At 34.9% G+C, this 17,470-nt stretch overlaps 1 protein-coding gene across 11 annotated transcripts in view; it reads left to right on the top strand.

The window, feature by feature from the left end:
- The window catches only part of UBE3D (ubiquitin protein ligase E3D), a 209,498-nt gene that overhangs the window by 26,936 nt on the left and 165,092 nt on the right, over positions 1–17,470 (top strand). For all 11 annotated transcript variants that reach the window (XR_007401277.1, XR_007401279.1, XR_007401278.1 and 8 more), the window contains 4 exons: positions 4,832–4,901; positions 12,883–12,952; positions 13,950–14,058; positions 16,882–17,045. Coding sequence is in view for 8 of the 11 variants with exons in the window: in XM_035698084.2 (XP_035553977.2) it covers positions 4,832–4,901; positions 12,883–12,952; positions 13,950–14,058; positions 16,882–17,045 (413 nt within the window). In the remaining 3 variants the exon portion in view is untranslated. The remainder of the gene's footprint in view (positions 1–4,831; positions 4,902–12,882; positions 12,953–13,949; positions 14,059–16,881; positions 17,046–17,470) is intronic.

Genomic DNA, 17,470 nt, shown 5'->3' with positions numbered 1-17,470 from the left:
AAGAAGTTAACAGAGGTCTATTATATGTTTAAAATGGATGTTAAAATCACATTTTAATCTAAATTTATATACTAATACTTGACTGTTAAGCTATAGATTTTTAAGATATTTGCAAGGTGTGAGTGGAAAAGGAGAAGAGAAAGATTAAGAGAAACCACAAGTTTCCCTTTTTAGATAAACTCTGCACTCTATTTGGAAATATATTCTTCAATTTATGTCTTTATCAGTTATATGATGCCCATTTACAATAATTTCTTTCAATTGCAAACAACCATCCTGTGCATTAAAGGAAGACCCTTCATTTTCAGACATTACGGTGTTTAGTATCAAGGAGACTGTGAGAAACTCCTGTCATGACAAGCCACTGTTGACAGGATTGTTTCCAAGTTAGCCTAGATGGAAGTTCTCTTTAATTGCATATTGCAGCAGTTGAAAGAGTATGCCTGTGACCAAAATAGTAACATAAATTTAGAGGGACTGCTTAAACAGTGCTCTCAAGGCTCCTGTGGGAACAAGGCTGCTCTGTGCTATTGAAAACCTATTTCTCATATCACCAAGTCTAGCCATCTAGCAGGGTTTTGAAATGTCACATGGTGACACAGCATCCTAATAGTATCTCTTGGGAAACATTTTTTTGGCGAGACAATATCAAGGGTCCTTAGAAATTGAAACAACACAAAGGGAAATAAAAACGAGGACAGGAGGCTAATCCACATCTCTGAGCAGTGGTGCCGTCTCTCAGATATATTGATTTAATTAGTCCACAACAAGGTCTGTCTTTGATGTTTGTTCTGTAGAGTTCCCACACTGTTAGTCTGCTTTATCGCACAACTGCTTTATTGGCTTTATTATTTCCTTTAAGTAGTGGTCAAGAGAAATGCATTACAAAACAGAGTTTCTGTTTAAACAGAATTTAGAATGTTATAATATTTTAATTAAAGAAGACCTCATTTAAAAAATAGCATAAATGAGCAAAATCCAACACTTACTTCTTTCCTTTAAGATCCCTTTAGAACATGCAGTGTTTGTGCCTGTTAATGTGGCAGGATATACCTTTTGTGTTCAGATGATACCTGCTGAAGTTTTCCTTATTTCTTGCATTTACGTGTTTCATGCTATTTTTTTGTGTCTACCAGCATACTAAAAATAGAATGATAAAGATGGCACCTCAACCTTTTATAAGATTCATAATATTATTGTAGACTTAGAAAGTATGGTCACATTGTGACTTCATCCAATTTTTTTAAGGAACAAACAAAATTGAACTTTGATTATATGACAGCTGGCAAGCATGACTAACAGCTTCACTTTTTTTTCTTTCCTGGTGTACTTGGCAATAATTTGTTGATTTTGGCTGTTTGTTTTGTTAAATCCTTAAGGCTTTTTTTTTTTTTCTTAGAATCACGTGTTGAACTTTGTAAATATTCATGAATGTAAAAAGAAAAGAATTGTGAACCTCAGTATACCAATCATCTTGATTCATAAAGTATGCTTCATCTGTCCCATCTTTAATTCCCTCCCCCACCCCAACTCACTACTTAAGTGCTTTAAAGCAAATTCCAGACATTCTGTCATTTCATCCCATATTGATTTTTCTTTTTTAAGTAGTCACAGTGTCATTTCACATTTGACAAAATGAACAATTATTACTTGATGATAAAAATATAGGCCATATACAGATTTTACCAGTTATGTTAAAGGTCCCTTCTAATGGGCTCTTTTTGAATCAAACGACACACCTTTGGTTGTTTGAGATAATTTGCTTTTTATTGGTCACATTTTAAAATCCTGATTACCAGTGTCTTGAAAAGGTAGACTTTTTTTTTTAACCAATAAATACCACTTCTCCTGCTTCACTGAAAGACAAAGCGAAATGTGCTATAAGAGCAATTATAAATGAAATACATAACAGAGTACCTAATGAAATTTTTCTACTCAAAGTTTTTCTTTGAGTAGAAAAATTTCTGAGTAGAAAAATTTATTCTTCTCAGGTATTGCTATTCCAATATATAGTTTTTAGGAAAGCCTTTAGTTTTCAGTAAGATTTAATGAGGATGGTTTGACTTAACTTGTACAAAATAGGTCCTTTAAAAAGTGTCTTTAATACCAATTTAGAGCCATACAGAAAGTTTTAATTGTAAGAAAGCATGAAACTGCCCAAATGTCAAACTTCACAGTTGAACATACACCTGCTTTCTGAGCTGTCTTCTTCCTGTATCCTTGCCTACACCTGAACAAATTCTCACCAGCCTTAGTTTCTCTGTAGCTTTGACTTTTTTTGACCCCTAAAGTAAGAAATACATATATTTTTGAAGATTTTATTTATTTGAGAGAGCGCACAAACAGAGGGGCAGAGGGAGAGGGAGAAGCAGACTCCCCTCTGAGCAGGGAACCCATCGTGGGGCTTGATCTCAGGACCCTGAGATCATGACTTGAGCAGAAGGTAGATGCTTAGCCACCTGAGTCACACAGGCACCCCAGAAATTCATTTATATCAAAATCTGATGCACACACATGAACACATGTCAAGTAAAAGTTTTTTGAAGCAGTATTTATGGTGTGTGTGAAGTACTGTAATATTTCTGTTCTAGTTCATCTTTTTACTTTATTTTTTTTTATTTTTAGAGACAGAGAAAGAGCTAGTGGCAGGGGAGGGGCAGAGGCCGAGGGAAAGAGAGAGAATCTTAAGCAGGCCCCATGACAGCACAGAGCCTGATAGGGAACTTGATCTCATGACCCTGAGATCATGACCTGAGCCAAAATCAAGAGTCAGATGCTTAACCCCCTGAGCCACCCAGATGCCCCTCTATTTCATCTTAAAAAGAAAAATATAGGCCATAACCTTCAATCAATTGAGTTGATTCTATGAATTAGTTTGGAAAACACTTGACATAGCACTTAAGAAGCACAAGTTTTAGCATCGAAGGAATCTAGATTCAAATATCAACTCTACCAGTTACTAGTAGCACATCCATGGAACTCAATTTAAATATGCAGTTTTAGGAAATAGTTATTAATGCTAAAGAAAATGTAATTGTACATTTTCTTTGTACAAATTGATCAAATTGTACAAACTTACCTTGATCGTAAGATTCTTATGTTATCCCACATTAGAAAGGCACTCTTTCCTTACTTAGACCACCACTCTATCCTGTAGTTTCCCAGGAGAGATGACCTCAGGTGTCTAGAGTTACAGAAATTCCTTCTCCCTGCCCACTCTTATGTGACTTCCCACGTTACAGCGTATCTGTGTGAGAGGAATGTTGTATGACTTTAATGAAGGTATTACTACGGATGTGAAAAAAGCATTTTTTTGGTAGATTCTTAATACATAGTGGCTGTCCAATAAAAGGCAAAAAAAATTGGTACCTTTTGTGGGAAGGTATGACATTCCAGCCCATTTCTTGAATGACACGTACCAAAAACATATTTTGTTTATGTAACATCCATTTAGTAGTTATCATGTTCCCAGTACAGTGCTTTATAACACTCCTTTTTAAATCCTAATAAACAACGCTATGAGTTAAACACTACTATTAACTCCCTTTTGCAGAAGAGGAAATCAGATGAGGTTCATTAACTTGCTCAGGGTCATGTGTATAATAAATAACAGGGCTGGGATTTAAACTTAAGAATTCTGGCCCAGACTCTTACCATGCAATTGCTTATAACATAACCTCTTAGAAAAAACTGCAAATCAGTAAGATTTTTTAGATTGAAATAAAACTGACAGATAACATTATATTACTTTTAGGTGTAATGATTTGATATTTGTATGTATTGCCAGATATGCACCATAATAGGTCTAGTTGGCATTCATCACCATACATAACTATAATTTTTTTCTTGTGATGAGGACTTTTCTTTTTATTTAAATTCAATTAACCAATATATAGTATATCATCAGTTTCAGATGTAATGTTCAAGAATTCATCAGTTGGGTATAACACCCAGTACATGATGAGAACTTTTAAGATCTACTCTTAGCAACCTTAATTATATGACACAACATTGTTAACTGTAGTTGCCATGCTGTACATTACATCCCCATGACTTCCATATACTATAACTGGAAGTTTGTGCCTTTTGATCCCCTTCACCCATTTTTGCCACCCCTCCTCCCCCACCTCTGGTAACCACCTCTGTTCTCTGAATGTAAAAACATTTTTTTGTTTGCGTAATGATTAGATGGGTGCTAGCTATTTAATCTCTATCCCAAATAATGAATTTGGATTGTTGAAGTTTAAGAATGCTTCAGGAATTTGTCTCAGAACACTTTCCAGTTTTTCCAGTTACAATGTGTATCTTACATGGAAAAATGGAATTATATGAATGGGTTAAGTATTTTCTACTTCTGATAAGTAATTATGAATTATAGATTACATAAGTTACACAGGACTAGGAGTCAAAATAATGGCTCCAGTTTTTGATTCTCCTGTTTTCTAGACACATGAATTGGGACAAGTCACCTACTCTCTCTGCCTTTGTTGTTCACCATCTGCCTAGTCTAAATGGTAATGGGTGTTTGGAAGTGCTTTTTAGAAATGTAAGGTGCTTCTTGTTCAAATTATTTACAACAGTTATGTTATATTATCAAGAAGTGGCTAGGTTTGAAAAAATCAGTCTATTCATTATTCTGTCTTTAGATTTGGAAAAAAAGAAGATCTCTGTGCATGTGAATTATGCATACAAGCTAAATGTGTTCCCAGTATTTAGTAGAGGGCAAAATAAAATGTAAAGTTCAATGTATACTCTAGAGACTAAGTTAAAATTATATATTCCTTTTAAGAAAAGCTGAATGACATTTAAATGACATTTTTCTGTTCTACAGAAACCAAAGGCAAATACCAAAGTAATTTGTAAGCGTTGCAAGGTAATGTTGGGAGAGACCATGTCATCAGGTAAGAATTTCATAATAAAAAATCCAAAATGATTGCCTTCTTGTTAAAAAAGAGTAGAAGGAGGTTTTATAGGAAATCTATTTGAGAGATAGATAATTAATGTATGTTGTAGAATTGATGATTTTTAAAATAGAAATCAGCTAACATATCATCCAATATGCCAAGAAGTTGTGTATTTTGACCTTTATAAGTACATAGTATTGAGTTTTAAGCATTAAGAAGTTGGGTCCTTTTCAATATTTCATATCCTCTCTGTGGATATAAAGCAATAGTATAAAGTTTGTACTTGGGTCTGTCGTAAAGAATATCGAGTTTTTTTTTTTTTCTCAGCACAACTCCTTAATCAGAATTGTTGGTTGCTAGAGGCAGTGGAGAAGATTTCTTGGCTGCCCTCTGCCTCAGGGCTGTATTTTAGGGCTGGGGTCTGTTTTCAACAGAAGAAAACATATTCTGAGTTTTATACTCTGTTCCTTGTTCTTTTCCCAGTAGTGTTCATTATATTTAGGTAAAGTCTGTGTTATACCACTTTCAAATATAATAAAATCCTAATAATTGCATCATTATTTAAAGATGTGGTTTTAGAATGTTTAGAGAGCTACAACACGCTGAATTAGCTTTGTGGGTGATGAATAATTGTTTTTAATACAATTAATTAGAAGATGTGATTTAAGTGAAGCTACTGTACCTAAGAGAAGGCAGATGGTGGTCTTTTTTTGTTTGTATTTTAACATTTTCAAAATCTTGTAAGTAGTTACTTGCTCAGAGTGAACAGAAAAGGAAGAAGGAATAGTGGTAAAGGATGCCACCCTCAACGTCATTTTGAGAATGAAAGCAAGCCCTTTAAGCAACATCCTAGAAAATTTTAAGGCTTCTAGTCAAATTAGGTGAATTGACTTTTTTTTTATTCTTTTCTCTTCTCCCTGAAGCCCAGTTAAAATGTCAGTTAGGGAATACAAAAGATGTACATCCACAGAGACAAAGGACAATGGAGACAAAGCAACAGTGATGTAAGCAAGAGGTATAAGCAGACCATTTTTTGGAAACTATAAAGCTGAGAGGTATGAGAGAGCACACTTGCCAGTATGGAGGGCATTGCAACGTCAGTGTCTGCGGATCATCTGAGTGAGGAGTGAGCCAGTACTCACTATAGAGCCCCAGAGCTGGTCTGCTCAGAATCTGGAGGCAGGAGGTTAACAGGGAAAGCAGTCTGAGACAAAGGGCTGGAGGAAGGGTGATGAATTCAAAATTGTTATATGGAACTGTAAGACTCCTAAGAGTCCTACCCTATTTACAACTTGCTTATACTCTCAAGGCAGGAGATTAGATGACTCTTTCTTGGGAAATGGAAGAATACCAACCAGAGAAGAGATTTGCAGACACTGATTCATATGGCCCCTCAACAGTAAAATGAGCTTAGATTCAGCCATCCTACAGTCAACAAGACTTGTACCCACACCTGAGAGTTTCCTGTCAGCATTTTATTGCCTTATGCTTAAACATGAATGGATTGATGAGAATCAACAATTTTTTCAGCAAACCTCCATAAAAGAGACTGAATAATGAAGTAAAGAGAATAAAGGTATAGACAAGAAATAAAGTATGTATAAAACAGAAGAATATCTTTAACAAAAATAATGTTCTTAGAGAAATGAAATAATAGTGCCTCCATAATTCAGAGAATATAGAATTAAAGCTGTGATTGCTTTAAAAACTAATCAAAGCACTAGAAGATAAAATTAAGGTGCTGTCTTATCTCATAAATCAGAACCAAAAATCAGATTGAAAATTGGAAAGGAATTATAGAAAAAAAAATCATCATGTTAAGTTTCTTGAGGATAGAGATCTTGTCTATCTCATTTATCACTGTAAACTCAGCACCAAATATCTGGCACATAATGGGTACCCAGTAAATTTTTGTTGAATGAATGAATGAATGAATGAATGGAGACTTTTAGGATATTCAACATCTAGCTAATAGAAAGCTAGAAAGAAAGAATGGAGACAACAGAGCTTAGCAAATTATCAAAGAACAAAAATACTAAAAAAAACATTACAAGGCTGTTTTCTAGAGCTAGGCCTACTACATGTCCATTATGACTAATGAGATGGCAGGGAAGCTATTCAAAGCTGTATCATTGAGCAGTTTCTGAACAACCAGGAAGAGAGTTCTGGAGAAAGAAAAGCAAGTGGTGTACAAAAGTTTAGAAATTAGAATGGCATTGAACTCTTAACAGCATTGTTGAAATCTAGAAGATAATGAAGCAATGCCTTCATAATTTAGAAGAAAAAAGATTTTTAACATAATCCTATCAGAGTCAGACTATCAAGTATGAAGATAACACAGTTTTAGAAATGCAGTGTCTCAAAATATGGACTTCAAATGTATATTTTCTTAGGAATGTACCATAGGATATACCTCCCCAAACCTAAGGATTTGACCTCCAGGAAGAAGACATGGAGTTTGGGAAACAGATTATCTAACACAGATAAGGGAGTCCCAGGCAGGCCTCGGGAATAATACCCTAGATTGAAGCAAAGGAGAGAAGATTGCGATAAACACTTTTTCAATTACAAAATGAAAGCGATGCATTCTTTGGTTTCTTTGACCACATGTAACAATCTTGAGATAAGCCATTTTGACATATTGGAAGAATTAGCTAAAGGTGCTTGGAAAACTAAATGTGGAAAAGAAAGCAGTTATGCACTGCAGGGAAGCAGAAGGCTGAACAAGAAAGGAAATATTTCCATGGTATCATTATAGTCATAATAATATAAGGTTCAAGGTAGGCAAAGGAGAAACTAGAAATGTAAGATGGAGATTTTGGAAGTAAGAGGCTGGGGATGGGCTGAGATAACCTCTTCACATAGCTCTGGCTGACTATTAAATGCATACAATAGATGCCAGAGAGTTCAGTAAGAATTGAAAGCTTGGGGAGACTTGCACATTTCCCATGCCTTTGATTTCATTTCTCAATCCACACACAATTGGGGAGCAGAGGTGGAAGCCTTAATGACTTGAGGTATTTGAGCAAAACCTGCTGAGAGCTAAACTATGCAGGTATAGTGAATACTCTCTAGGGAGCCAGGCTAAGCAAAATAAAACTGAGCAGAAACATTAGCAGCTACATGCTGTGGGAAGACATTTCATAGTTTGAGTCCAGGCTAGTCAGTTGACTATTATAAGCCAACAACCCTTGAAAGAACAAAACAAAATCCAGAATAGCAACATTATATTACGTACAATGTCCTACTTCCATTTAGAAATTAAGAAACATGCAACGAAACAGAAAAGAGTGATTGATACTCAGAGGAAAAAAAGGGGATTCAACAAACAGGTGCTGAGTAAGTGCAAATATTAGATTTAGTAGAGATGCTAAAGTGGCTATTATAAATATGGCTAAGAATTAAAAGGGAAAAAAACCATTGAGTGAACTAATAGCAAATCTCAACAGATTGGAAACTTCAGAACTATTAGTAATTATAGAGCTGAAAAGTACCATAACTGGAGAATTCACTAGGTCAGCTAAACTACATATTTGAGATGACAGAAGAAAAAGTAGCCATTGAATTTGAAGGTATATTAATAGAAATTAACCAATGCAAAGAACAGAGAGAAAAAAAGCTGAATCAAAATGGACAGGACTTCAGAGATCTGTGGGACAATATCACATGTTTCAGTTAATGTGTAAATGGAATCTCAGAGGTAAGAAGAAAAAGAATCAGCAAAAAATATTTGTAGAAAACTATGGCTGAAATCTTGGCAAATTTGGTGAAAAATATTAACTTTTAGATCTAATAATTGCAGTGAAAAGTAGGATAAACACACAGCACTTCACCCAGGTACCTTGTAGTCAGATTGATAAAAGCCAAAGATGAAGGGAGAGTCTTGAAAGTACAAGAGAAAAATGAAGCGTCACATGCAGGGACTTCATGATACAATAAAGGGTGACTTTTTACAGAAATAGTGACAGCCGGAAGACACTAAAATGAGATATTTAAAATGCTGGGGTGGGGGCTGGGAACGAAGTCAACTAACAATTCAATATCCAGCAAAACTGTCCTTCAGAAATGAAGGCAAAAAATGAGCATTTTCATGTAAATAGGTGGAAGTGATGCATTACTAGCAGAGCTTCTCTACAAAAAAAAAAAATGCTAAAGAAAGTTATTTAGGCTGGAGTGAAAGATACCAAATGGTAACTGGAATCCATAGGAAGGAACAAAGGTCAAGATAAATAGAAAATATGTTATAAAAGCCCAAAAAAAAAGTATATGTGGGTAAATTATGACAAAAGCAAACTCAAAAGTTAGCACAAAATTGAAGTCACCTTTTCCCTGCAATATGCCAATTCTCTAAAATTAGAACTTTTACTTTGATTGCTTTGAGAAGTAAGAACATGAATTAGACTACACCAAAAGGGTAGTAATTTTCTGCACAAAAATGTGAGAACCTAAAAAGCCATACCTTTAGTGTGAAGGTGAATCAGATGGAACAGCCCTGTGGAATTACAGACAGGTGTCAATCCTTTGGTACTTTAGTGAATTTCAAGTCTTGAACTTGGTTAATCTGCCTTGGACTAGCTATAACACCTGTGTGCCTGGCAAAGTCAAATGCAAATCACCTTTGGAGAAAAGTACCATCATTGTGAAACATATTATTACCACAAATAACTTATCAAGCACAGTGTTCCCCATACAACCAAAGATAAACTAGACTTCTATCAATAAGAACTAAGAAAAAACAAACAATAGAAAGATATTTCTGTTATTGGAGTTATCAGATGTAAACTGCAACAACCATGCTTTACTATATTGAACTATATAAGAGACAGGATTGAAGATATCAAAAGGCAAAGGAAACAGCAGGAAGCATATTTGGGAAAGATCTACATAAAACATACACCAAGAAGACCTAACATATGTTTTTTTGAGGTTTTTTGTTTTTATTTCAATTCCAGTTAACATATAGTAATATTAGTGTAATACTGGTTTCAGGTATATAGTTTAGTGATTCAGCACTTACATACAACACCTGGTGCTCATTATAATAGCTGCACTCCTTAATCTCCATCACCTATTTAACCCATCCCCTCACCTCACCTCCCCATCAGTTTGTTCTCTGTAGTTAAGAGTGTTTCTTAGTTTTCCTTTCTTTTTTCCCTTGTGATATTTTTCTTTTCTTTTTTCTTTTTTCTCTCTTTTCTGTGAGAGAGTGGTGGAGAGAGGAAGAGGGAGAGAGAGAATCTTACCCCAGCCCCGAACCAGATTCAGAGCTTGATCTCACACCCTGAGATTATGATCTGAGCCAAAATCGAGAGTCTGATGCTTAACTGACTAGGCACCCAGGCGACCCCATTTGTTTTGTTTCTTAAATTCGCATATGAGTGATATCCTATGGTATTTGTCTTTGACATACTTCACTTAGCATAATACTCTCTAGCTCTATCCATGTTGTTGCAAATGGCAAGATTTCCTTTTCTATGGTTGAGTAATATTCCTGTGTGTGTGTGTGTACCATCATTCATCAGTCAATGGACATTTGGGCCCTTTTCATAACTTGGGTCTTGTTGATAATACTGCTCTAAACATCAGAGAGCATGTATCCATTGGAATTAGTATTTTTGTATTTTGGGAGTAAATACCTAGTAGTGCAATTGCTGAATCATAGGGTAGTTCTATTTTTAACTTTTTGAGGAACCTCCATACTCTAACATATTTTTAGTCACACTTCTAGAAGGAAAAGAAATATAAGGGAGCATGGGCAATATTTGAAGAGATAATTGCTAAGAATTTTACAAAAGGGATAGAAAACAATAAGTTATGGGTTGACTTCTCATTAAATGAGGCCCAGGTAAGATAAATAAAAAAAAAGTCTATAGCTAGACAAACCAGAGTGATGCTGCAAACAAACAAAAACCAGAAAATCTTAAAAGCAACTGAAGAAAAATGACAGATCACTTTCAAATGAGCAGAAATGATGAAAGTTTGAAGACAATGGAATGGTAGTGTCAATGTGCACAAAGGTTAAAAACTGTTAACCTAGGATTTATATGATATGAAAGAACCAACACATAGGTAAATACATTTTCTGATGAACAAAAATGAGAATTATTCATTTCTAGTGGTTTCATTTTTTAATTATAAGAAATTATACTTTGTAGAAGAATAGAATTCTACCTGAAGAAGGTAGAAGAAAGTGATCTCTGATAGGAGGTCTAAGTTCAAGGATTGGTGAAGACAGTGGTAAGTAAGTGGGAGACATCAAGTGGATGCTAACTACATAAAGCAGTAATAGTAATACCTTGTAGGATTGAAATTGTAGAATTTAATTATAGTGTAACAGCAGTGGGATAAGAGGGATCACTTCATGATGTTAAAAGGTTTAATTCTGCATCTAATCATGACTTCAATATAGTAAAATGAAAATTGAACTTGAAGGATAGATAAATTCATCTTCGTGGCTCTAGATATGTAATACTCTATTAAACTCATCGGCTTTTTTTTTTTTTTTTTTTTTTGCCCTTTTTTGTGTGTTATATTGAGCAATTGAAAACAGTTTCAGAAAATGTACTGAGAATAACTTTCCATCCTAAAACAACGAAAAATTGTTTGGCTCACCACTTTTCATGAGTGCATAGAATTCTCTTGCCTAAATGTATAATTGTTTAGGCCAACCATTCTCAATTGTTAGTTTGTTTTTAGTTAATATAAGCATCTTTATAGATAAATTTTTATGAATATTTCTTTTAGATAAATTCTTAAGTGTTTAATTATGGCATCAAAATTTATTTATTTATTTATTTATTTATTTATTTTTAAAGATTTTATATATTTATTCACGAGAGGCACACAGAGAGAGAGGCAGAGACATAGGCAGAGAGAGAAGCAGGCTCCATGCAGAGAGCCCGATGTGGGACTTGGTCCTGAGAACCCAGGATCACGCCCTGGGCTGAAGGCAGACACTTAACCACTGAGCCACCCAGGCGTCCTTCAAAATATATTTAAGGTCTCTATCAAGTGGCTTTCTAGAAATCTATTATTTGCAGCTCTGACTGCAATATGTGAATAAGTATACCCATTTCTCTATATCTTCATCATTGCTGTAGTTTGTCATTCAAATATATGTATTTGATGCCAAATACTAGTGAAAAGAAACATTTTTCATTGATTTTTTAAAAAATTCAGAATGGTTATGTTTATATTCATTTCTGTAAGATACTTAGTTTACTGTTTAATTTTTTCTGTAAACTAATCACATAACCAGATTCATTGGGAATTGTATATTAATAAACTCAGTGATTAATAAACTAGTATTCTGGGAAAGACTAATATGGGGTTTATAGCATCTTTGCATGGGCTTTGGGACACTATGATTAAAAAGCCTTTTTTGAGGCGCCTGGGTGGCTCAGTCAGTTAAGTGTCTGCCTTTGACTCAGGTCATGATCTCAGGGTCCTCGGATTGGAGTCTCATGTCAGGCTCCCCGCTCAGTGGGGTATCTACTTCTCCCTCTTTCTCTATCCCTCCCCTCAGCTTGTGCTTGCTTTCTCTCAAATAACTAAATAAATAATCTTTAAATAAAAATCCCTTTTCTTTGACTCCTATGTTTGTGACTATGGAAATTAGGAAGTCAAATGAATAGTTTCTATTCTATGTAAGTGAGCTATGGCTGTGATGCAGCTGATTTTTCTAACCTTCCATATGTGTGAACAGAGTGTCATTGTACCAGATTCACTTGGGGCATATCCATATTCACTTGGGGCATGTCTTCTGAAAGAACATCAGGCCCTCTACAGTCTCCTGGTAGTCATCAGTGCTTTGTTGTCTTAAACTAAGTCATTTTGGAAAAATTTTTGCTGAATATGAATTTTACTAGTATACATTTTAAATATTTAGTTCGAGATGTTATAATTGGGACCAACATGCTCACAAGAAAAATCTTAGTGGAATGTGGAGATTTTAAATTTTCTTATTTTTTGCTTCTAGAAACCACCAAGTTTTATATGACAGAGATAATTATTCAGCCGTCTGAAAGAAATTTTCCCATCATACCAAGGTATAAATGGCAAATTAATTATTCTGTGATTTCAAATGTGGAAAATGATAGGTACAATTGATTATTTGGGAATTCATTTTTATTCTTACCTGTCTTTATTTTAAATGGAAAAACAAAAGCCTTCAAAAAAGACTTTTAAACAATTGAACCAAACCACACATATAAGAGACTTGAGGATTCATTTATGGTTTGTTTGTTGCATAGAGGTATAAACAAATGTGTTCATTATATATATCTTCTAATTCTGAAAGCTTTTTTTGTGTTTCTTTCTATATGCCAGGTATCCAAGGTTTTATAATTTAATCATCAGTAGGTTTTTGAATAATTTTTTCTGGGTTTAATTTGACATATTTAAATTTTGAAACAGTTTTCAAATGATCCCAGTGTTTTAAAAAAATATGTATATATTACTTATCCACTAGATCCATTAGCGTTTTCTTTCTCTGAATCTTTTTAGTTTGCAAACAGAAGTTAACTATAGTATGTCTTCCAGTTCATTTATGGATATCTAAAAATTATGCAATCTGAATATAACCTTAAAATTTATCCTCCTGTAAATACTTTGATTCTGTAACTCAGCTCTGACTCTTTGAAGGGATACAAATGGAAAACATTGTATGTAATCCTGCCTAATGTTTGGTAGGAAATATCATGCCTTCTTTTTTAACTTCTTCACCGGTTAATGTGCTACAGCACAAATGGAATACTGACTTGACTAATACAGTATTTTTTATTCAGTCAAGGGGAATAGTTAGGTTTGGGGTAGGAAGTGTGTTAAGGATCGGAGAATAGTTAATAAGAAGACTGGAGCAAACAAATACATTGAAATATATTAAAATCCACATTAGCACAGTCTGTGAAGGAATGGGCAGCGTACAGAAAAGTCTAGTTGCACATACCTCTACCTTTTAGGTACCCTGTGGATATTTTTGGCTCCTCTTGCCACTTAGAGTTATTATGAGAGGTACATTGTGAAAATTGATTTCTGTTCAAACAGGTCTCAGTTTGTACAGAGCATTATCGCCCAGTGTCTGGTGGAACTCTCCACTGCTAGAAGCACTTTTAGATTCACTGTTCAAGGTCATGATGGAAAAGTGTACATCTTGGTAAGAAATTATTTCAGCTTGCTGTAGCTTGGTAATACAGGGCCTCAGAAATTTTTTAGTCTTGCCATTCTTTTTTCTTTAATTCTCAGGTCAGTAAAACAAATTAAAAATTGAATTCATAATATCAGTTTAATTCACAAATCAAATTCCCTTAATTTAATAACAAAAGATCAAGTGCCTCTATGTGGTAGGTATGAGGGATATGGAGAGAAATAAAACCTGATTCTTGCTCACACCACAAAATAAAGTTTTTCACTCCAAGTTGTTAATGGCTTTTCTTGGTCATTATAACATAATTCTGTCTCTGTCACTTTTTTCCCCTCTATTGACTTTTCCCTGTTGATACTCTTCTGTTTAAAGAATACTCTTTAATACTCTTCTGTATTCTCTTGCTCCTGTTTCTGCGTATGTGTGTATGTGGTAAGAACACTTGAGATCTATCCTCTTCATCGGTTTTTAAGTACATGATAGCAGTATTGTTAATTACAGGCATGCACAGTATTATACGGGAGATCTCTAGAACTTACTCATCTTGCCTAATTGAAACTCTATATACCCTTTAATGAGCAACTCCCCATTTCTCCCTCCTGTAGCCTCTGGCGACTACCATTCTACTCTCTGCTTCTATGAGTTGGACTGTTTTAGATTCCTTATATAAGTGGAATCAGGAAGTACCATCCTTCTGTATCTGGCTTATTTCACCTGGCATACTGTCCTTAAAGTTCATCTGTGTTGTTGCATATTACAAGTTTTCCTTCTTTTTTTTTTAAGAATAATATTCCATTGTTTGGGTGCACCACATTTGTTTTATCCATTCATCTGTTGATGGGCATTTAGATTGTTTCTGCATCTTGGGTATTATAAATAGTGTTTCAGTGAACATGGGGATACAGATACCTCTTCGAGATCCTGATTTTAACACTTTGATGTTTGAGTAGTAAGAAGTCCTCCAGTTAGTGGAATCAACCCCTGCATGTCCCACAAGCACTGTTATTGTTTCTGTTAAAAACAAAAAAAAAAAAAAAAAAAGGTCTGCAGAAAAGAATTTGGGATGTTTATGTGAAAATCCAAGAATTAGGGCCTTAGGGCCTACGTCTCTTCTTTTCCTCCATATATTGAACATTTCTTATTCTATAGGTACTGTTCTAGGCATTCAGGATAGGAAGAAAATATGCCATTAAGGAACTCAAAAGCTAATAGGGAAACATGGTAGCTAGAAGGAGGGGGAGAGTTAAAAGTTGTTATTAAGTGTGACTTTGTAGCTGGCCATCCATTACGGGGACCCCATGCTTTCTGATTCCAGATCATTTCTACCAAAGCTAATATACTTTTTGACTGAAGTGACTATGCCTCATAGTCATAGTCTGAAATTAGTTTTAATTTTCTTTTACTATAAGGGTTTTCAAGTTAAAACTTGGGAATAGGAAATACCTAAAAACCTAAAACCTGCCAATATATATTTAAATTCAAAAAAACTTCCTCATTATAAAACTAATACATTCTTAAAACATTCAGACAACATGAAGAATGTAAAAGAAGTGGTGGTATTCCCTCATCTTCTTTCCTTGTCTTGCTACATCATAGTATTTGAAGGTAGATGTTATTAACAATCTGGTATGTGCACTTCAACATTTTTTCCCTCCCTGTATGCAACTGTATGTTCACACACTCACGTTTTGCTTCTCTGCTTGTGAAACATACCTGAATCACATGATGAGCATTTTTCTTCCTCGTGTATACTTCACACAACTGTGTATGTCATAAGATTGTTTCTTGTTAGTGTTAATATAAATAAGAGTCTTTAATGGCTAGAATTCCAGTGTGTGGTTGTTAAAGACAGTGCTGGGAATAAAAATAATCTTTGCATGTGTATTTTAGTACTTCTTTCTAATTTTAGACAGAATTTGTGTGTTTTAAACTGGTAATTATCACCCCCCCCCCCAGAAAAGTTATACTAATTTATCCCATAGAGTGAGACATTCTTGATCTCCCACCCAGATCCTTCTTACTCAAGTTGGCACACCCATGTCCCAGCTGTTGAGACGTGTGGGCTGCTACAGGCACACAGCTGCCTGTCTTCAGAGACATGCCCTTACATGACAGATGCCACCTTGTTCAGAAAGTTACCTCTTCCCCACTCTTGCCCTGGTCTGTCTGCTGCCTGTGATTTGACCCTGGGATAGAAAGCAGTGGCCTCCTGGCTCAAGGTGGGACAGACCTTGTAGGTGCGATTCTTGCTTCAGAGGTCCCCATGCGGTCAGGCTGAAGCCAGACTCCTGCTGACCCCTCAATAAATAGTGTGCGTCCAAATCTGGAAACACTCTTCCACTAGCAGTTCCAAACCCTCTACTGAACTGGATGTTACCATCTTTTTGTTCTTGCTGATCTGATAAGTGAAAAAGGGTGGCATATGATTTTTACATTTTTTTATTACTAGTTATATTAACATTTTTATATGTTTATCACTTCTTCTGTTAATTCTGTTCATATTCTTTGCCTTTATTTCTGTTGGGCTGTTTTGCCCCCGTATTGATTATTGGGAATTCTATAAATTACAGATAATAACTTTGTTATCTACATATTAAATATTTTCTCCTAGTTGTCCTTTTTTTTTTTTTTTTGGAACTTTATGATCTCAGCAGCTCTAGTAGATGTTACACTTTGAAAGACTTACCATACTTACAATTATATACTGGATTCTCCTATATTTTTTTCTGGTATTTTTATACTTTTGTTTGTATTTTGTTTTTTAGTGGTGGTATGAAATATGGATAGGGTGATGATAATATCCTTATGCTTGGACTTTTCTCTCCATATCTTTAGCTATGGATTTTAAACTCAGATAGTTTGGTGATTGAATCTTTGAGGAGTTCCAAAAGTATCAAAAAGTTCTCCTTACTGGAAGATATCTTGAAGGCAGATTCAGGTTCTGCCTGGAATGCTGTCAAGGTCCTCTACCAGCCATGCATCAAAAGCAGGAATGAAAAGTAAGTTGTTTTTGTTTTCTCATTCCACATTATATTTTAGTTTCTTTTGCCATTTGGTGTTGAGAAATTAATGAATTAAATGGTACCATACCACTTCCCTATTTGAAGTTTCTAGGAGTCATACTGCTAAATATTATGCTTTAAAGTAGATTGAATTATTACAGATGATTCATGCTAATGTGCAGGAAGCTTCTTTTACTGAAAATAATTGGTCTTTTTCTTGTAATCTCAGCTGTCTATGCATATGGCTACAGTACTAAATCAGGCATCAATAGCTATGAATATTTACTGAGAAGCACTTTCCAGGCATTCAGGATACAGTCATGAACTAAACACAGTCCTTTCTTCCTGGGCTTGTCATTGTAATAAGGGGAAGGCAGACCATCAACAAAAGAGGCATGGAGTAATGGTACTGATATGCCTCT

Source organism: Canis lupus, chromosome 12 (genome assembly GCF_003254725.2).
Source record: "Canis lupus dingo isolate Sandy chromosome 12, ASM325472v2, whole genome shotgun sequence".
Taxonomy (NCBI): Eukaryota; Metazoa; Chordata; class Mammalia; order Carnivora; family Canidae; genus Canis; species Canis lupus.
This window is presented reverse-complemented; position numbering and strand designations above follow the sequence as displayed.